The 6,383-nt window shown below is 41.1% G+C and overlaps 1 protein-coding gene across 1 annotated transcript; it reads left to right on the forward strand.

Annotated features, from left to right (window-relative positions):
• The first annotated feature begins 267 nt into the window (after positions 1 to 267).
• LOC129908265 (uncharacterized) lies at positions 268 to 1,452 on the forward strand. Its single transcript, XM_055984647.1, has one exon. The coding sequence runs from the start codon at positions 268 to 270 to the stop codon at positions 1,450 to 1,452; it is 1,185 nt and encodes a 394-aa protein (XP_055840622.1).
• The last annotated feature ends 4,931 nt before the right edge of the window (positions 1,453 to 6,383 follow it).

The raw sequence follows: 6,383 nt of genomic DNA on the forward strand, positions 1-6,383 counted from the left end.
TTAACTCCTCAATAGTTAAATAATCAGAAATGCAATTTTACCATCGATACAAGGTTCCTAATTTTCAGTGGTGGGGTGAGCGTGCACATAATCCGTGCCGAAGAAATGGAAGGCTGGGGGATAAACCAGTCGTGAACGAGCTCTTTCGGATGCCTTGGCAGGATCCGTCATAATTTTTGCCTTGCCCCGGTAATCGGCTCTGCCGGGGTTGACCTTTTCTTTCCGACCTACTCGTGGGACCTTAATTTATTTTCAAATCTTTTTAAAATGGACGAAGACAAGACAGACGTAACAACATCCGAATTGGAGGATGAACTCTTGGCATCGAGCCAAGAGACCATTGTGGATAGCTCGGAGACTGCTAGAAGTGCTAGCGCTCCTAAGCAACCTCCACACCCCGGAAGCACAGCTAGTACAAGTAGTACCTCTGTGCCTCGACCATATAAAGCCCAAACAAATCCGTCGGGTAGCAGTGCTACCGACAAAAACCTCAAAACAGCGAGTTTGCATCGTAGAGTGGACTTCAAGAGGGCTACCTTCTTTCTTAGCAAGATTGCTAAAAATAAGGAAGCTGGAACTCCACACGAAAAAGATGCCGCTGATAAAATCAGGTACGAAAAAATTGTTGAAGAGTACAACAATCTTTTTGTTCATCCCGAAAAGACCGCCAAGAGAAATAGATCTCTTGAGGAGGGTAACCCTCCTCAAAAGAAAGCTAAAACCGGCGGCACCAAAAAGAAAGGGCCACCTCAGGGAGCGGCGCAATCGCGCACTTTAAGTGAGATCGTCAGGGACGATCTTCAAGTGGCGATTGTAGATGAGCTCTCCACTGACAACAAAGGTCTGATGTCAGTGTGGAACTCCATCGAGGCCAAACTCTCTGAGATGGTCTTCCTCTACACCCTATCGGCAAATGAGGGTCCCTACCCTAGTTTCGACTCTGGTGAGATGCTCAGGGGATACAGGGTAATTAAGTGCGAGGATGGGTTTTCTAGGGATTTCCTTAGTAAAAGTGTTGATGAGATCAGCACTAAATGGGATGGTTTGAAGCTCAAGCTTATCCCAGCTAAGGAGATTCCTAAACAACCACTGGCTCGCATTTGGCTGCCCCTCATGAGTATCAAGCCAAGTGGAACGGAGCTGATCCGCAGTCTTCAGAGGTTAAACCCGCTGATTCCGATGCATGACTGGGCAGTCATTAAGACTGAAGAGCCGCAAAAGAACAGCGCGTCTTACCTTCTGAGGATCTGCGAGGTTAGTCGTGGGGCTCTCGAAAAAGCCGACTTTAAACTCCGCTTTGGCATTAGGAATGCCAAAATAAAGATTCTGCAAAGTCAGGAAGCGGACCCTAACCTAGTTGAGGATATCGTCGAGGATGACGATACCCCCAAAGAGGCAGGGTTCTCCGGCGAGAGGCTGGTAACTGACGATGCAGAATCCGATATAAATTAAAAACATGCTGCACGTCGTTCAGGTTAATCTGAAGCACTCTAAATGTGCTTCAGATAACCTGAGAGTTTTTCTAAGGGAGGAAAACTTTGATGTGGGCATCATACAAGAGCCCTGGATTAATGGCCTCCGAGTGAGAGGTCTCCAAGACAGCCAATATGACCTTTTTTACAAGCCCGTCAGTTCGAGCCAAGGTAAGCCAAGAACATGTATTTTAGCTAAAAAACACTTAAAAGCTTTTTTGTGTCCCAATCTTAGCACCTCTGATTTGACCGTTGTCAAATTAGAGGGTTCAAATACTGATGGACTACTTTTGGCATCTGCGTACATGGCACATGACCAGCAGTCACCGCCGGAGGAAGTACGTAGGCTGACAACTCAAGCCAGTACAATGAAGACAAGCCTACTCATCGGGTGTGACGCAAATGCACGTCATACTCTTTGGGGTAGTTCTGAGATCAATGAACGAGGTGAGTCTTTATTTGATTATATCATTGAAAATAACCTAACTCTTTGCAATAGAGGTACTACTCCAACATTCACGTTTCCTAGTTCAAGGAACTATGAAGGATGGGAGGATGTACTAGACATCACTATTACAAATAGCAACTTCAATTTGCAGGTTGAAAATTGGAGAGTATCCCCTTTAAAATCCTTTTCAGACCATAGTTGGATTCTGTTCCAACTTAAGTTTGAAACCAAAATCCCACCCCCTTATAGAAATCCCAAAAGAACTGACTGGAAGAATTTCGGTCAAGTTTTTAGTGCAAAGTTACGCAATATACCCAATATAAATACAGATTCGGTGGATGAGCTCGAATCAAAGGTAATGACCTTTGAACGAGCAATGATCACTGCCTTTAAAGTCTCTTGTCCGGTGAGACATAGTAGCAAAATATTTCCCCCTTGGAACGAAGACCTGTCTAATCTGAGGAAAATGACTAGAACAATCTTCAACATCTGCCATAAACACAAATTCTATGAACCCTATAAAGATTGCTTAAGAGTCTACAAGCGTAGCATAGCATCAGCCAAAAAGGAAAGCTGGGAGGAATACTGTCACTCCATAGAAGATATTAAGGATTCTGCCAGGCTTAGCAAGGTTTTATCGAGGGAACACTCAAATCCCTCGTTTCTTAAAAAGTCTGACGGATCCTGGACAATATCTCCAGCTGAATCCTTAGAATTATTAATGACTACTCATTTTCCGGGGTGCGTTGATAGCACCTCTGAAGTGAACATAAATCCCACTTTGCTATCAGTTACGACTGAGCAAGTAAACCTCCTGATAACAAAAGAAAATATAGCTTGGGCTATTAACACTTTCTCTCCGTACAAATCCCCAGGCCCTGATGGTATTCTGCCCATTATGCTGCAAAATCAGCAAGAGATAGCAGTTCCATGGCTTGAAAAAATCTTTAAAGGCTGCCTTCTTCTTAATCATGTGCCCAAGTCTTGGAGACAAGTTAGCGTGGTTTTCATACCCAAAGTGGGCAAAAGAGGACATGAATCCGCGAAGGATTTCCGGCCAATAAGTTTAACATCTTTCTTACTTAAATCCTTAGAACGAATCTTAGAAACTCATATTAGAGACATTTTTAAAAGATGTCCTCTAGCCAGTTCGCAGCACGCTTATATGAGGGGCAAATCTACGGAAACAGCCCTCCATGAAGTCGTTCGAACAATTGAGAACTCGTTACACTTTAAAGAATATACCCTAGCTACCTTCTTGGATGTAGAGGGAGCTTTTAACAATGTCCTAACCGAATCTATTCTCGAAGCCCTAGTGACTTTTGAAGTAGAAGACTATATCAGAAGTTGGATTATTTCAATGCTAAAAGAGAGAAGAATTCAAGCAAGCTTAGGAAATTCTAACTGTTTTAAATGCGTTAATAGGGGTACGCCTCAGGGTGGCGTTCTTTCCCCACTGTTATGGCTCCTTGTCATGAACAATATCCTCGTGAAGCTTGAGAGAAGTGGAGTGAAGGCAGTGGCATATGCGGATGATCTGGTTGTACTTGTATCAGGAAAGTTTTTACCTGTGATCAGTGAAATGACTGACACGGCTTTGAGAAAAGTTAGCAACTGGGCTACAAGCTGTGGCCTAGGAGTTAATCAAAGTAAAACGGAACTGATGCTTTTTACAACTAAAACCAAAATCCCTGTCTTCCCTCTACCTCAGCTCAACGGCCAAATCTTATCACTTTCTTCTAGCGCCAAATATTTAGGTGTAATTTTGGACACTAAACTGAGCTGGAAGCTTAATATAGAAGAGCGGGTTAGAAAAGCGAGCATTGCTTTCTATGCCTGCAGTAAAACCTTTGGGAAAAAATGGGGTCTTAAATCAAAAATGATTCTATGGACTTACACAGCGGTTGTACGACCCATTCTTACCTACGGCGCCATTGTTTGGTGGCCTGCACTCAGTAAAGCTTATAACATCAACAAACTTAAGAAAATCCAGAGAACAGCAAGCGTAGGGACGACTGGAGCCCTCCGGTCGTGCCCCACGGAGGCTCTAAACGTTCTCTTGCACCTCTTACCCATAGACCTTCATATCAAATACCAGGTCTCTTGTAGCGTTTTAAGGCTAAAAGAAACAGGTAGTTGGAAGGCAAAATCTTTTGGTCACAGTGACACAACAAATTTAATACCATCGGATATGCTTCTGACACCCACGGACTACTGCACCCCTATTTTGAATACTGTAATGAATTGCAAGGTCAGCTTCCCGTCGAGATCAGACTGGGAAGAGGACATTGTGACGAGAGGCTTCGACACCTGCATTTTCACTGATGGCTCAAAAATGGACTGTGGGGTCGGTTCGGGTGTCTACTATGAATCCCTCAATATCTCAAAATCCTTTCGACTACCAAACTTTGCAAGTGTATTCCAAGCGGAATTGCTGGCAATTAAAGAAGCTTGCAAATTACTTAGAGTATATCCAAATCAAAACCAAAATATAGCTATACTAACAGATAGTCAGGCAGCTATAAAAGCAATTGCTTCGGTCACGACATCCTCCAAATTGGTTCAGCAGTGCAGAGAGGAACTCTCATTGCTGAGTGAAAGCCTCACAATCACTCTCATCTGGATCCCAGGTCACAGTGGTTTTGAAGGCAATGAAAAGGCGGATGAACTGGCCAGGCAAGGATCAGCCCTTCATGAGTCACTAGCAGAAATAGTCAACATTCCCATAGGAGTCATGAAGGGCGATATCTTCTTAAAATACCTAACAAAAGCTAACAATAGGTGGCACAACTTGACTAGCTGCGTCATATCCAGAAAAATCTGGCCCACCTATAATAAATCCAAAACATATGACCTAATCTCTAGACCCAGAAAAGATATTAGCAGAATCGTTGCGGTGTGTACAGGACATTGGCCGATAGGGGAACATGCAGCAAAGTTGGGTATACCGCACAATACCTACTGTCGCAGCTGCTTGGACCAGCAAGAAAAAGAAACGGTCTACCATTTCCTATGTCAATGTCCCGCCCTTGCTAGGAATAGAGCACTCTCTCTGGGGAGCGAATTCTTTAATGTCATAGATAACATCTCAGAATCAAAGATCAAAGACTTGATCTCGTTCCTAAATGCAACAAAGTGGATTTAGGACTGCCTAACACTTGTTTTTCCCTTTTTTAAAAACCAATCAAAAAATGTATTTCAAATAAATCCAATTATCACTCACAGGTTTCATAAGTTTTGGTATCAAAACGGCGCATCCTGCGCTAATTGGGTCAATCAAACATGGTTTGCCTTGACCGCCATCTCTACCTACCTACCTACCTCATATTTTAAAGTCAACCATATCGAATTTCCAGACTGAGATTACAGTACTTCCTACACTGGTGACTGTTCATGGGGCAACAGATCTAGACTGGTGTTTTGACGTTTTTCGCAAGTTTCTTGAATTAACATTGTGTAGCTTGTAGTTAGTCTATTGTTATGTGTGATATACCAAATGAAAGGTAATTGTATCAGGATGCTCATAAAAGTTTAATAAAATTTCTATCTGCTCTTGGTCAAAAGTTATAACCTGTTGAATTCTAAAATTTTATTTTACCGTTATCTCAAAATCGTGTTTATGAAAATGATTGAAACTTCGCACACCGTAGCCATGGTCTACCATTACTCCATATACTTTATTCCTGTATCTATTAAAGAAAAAAAGATAAAAATAAAAACGATGAAAATCGGGTAAAAACGGTTAAAAAACGTGTTTTTAAAAACTTTTTTCTTCTGTTATTCAGTTTTTGCACATGTATGCATAAGGCCAAAACCTACATGTCCTATAAGTTTGAGATTTTTTGAACGCTCCAAAAAAAAGCTAAAAATCAAAAATCATCCAAAAATACCCCTAAAAAACAAGGTGTTTTTCAAAAATTCATATTTCGAAACGCAGAGTGTTGGAAAAAAATCCGTATCAGACGCCTAACTTTTTTTTTCTCTCATCTTTCACCTGGCATCTTTAAAATTGTCAAAAAAATTTCCTTTACCCAAAATCATCATTTTGTCATAGCACCAACACGTGTACAACGTTCAAACAAAACGTTAAAGCTTAGTTTCAAATTTTTTTAGAATTTTTTCTGAAATGCAGTTATTGTAAAATTAATCTCATCTATCTATAGCAAAAAAAATCAATTCTCTACGACTTCGCGTTTAGATTTTAGCCCAAATTTCATCTTTCCGTTTTACCCCTGTTTACCCTATTGAATGACAGAATTTTTAAAAATCCTTCATTTGGATTAAGCTTTAGGTTATTATCTTTCAAATAAGCTATAGAAGATTTTTGTATATATCTCTAATAGTTTATTTTTAATTTTGAATTTTAATTTTTTGATGCACTGCGAAAGTGCGAAAGTGTAACGTTAGAAAATGGCGTCACTTTTTTGTGGTGGCTGCCATGGTTCATTGATTTATAAGACGTT

The sequence above is a fragment of the Episyrphus balteatus genome, chromosome 2 (genome assembly GCF_945859705.1).
Source record: "Episyrphus balteatus chromosome 2, idEpiBalt1.1, whole genome shotgun sequence".
NCBI lineage: Eukaryota > Metazoa > Arthropoda > Insecta > Diptera > Syrphidae > Episyrphus > Episyrphus balteatus.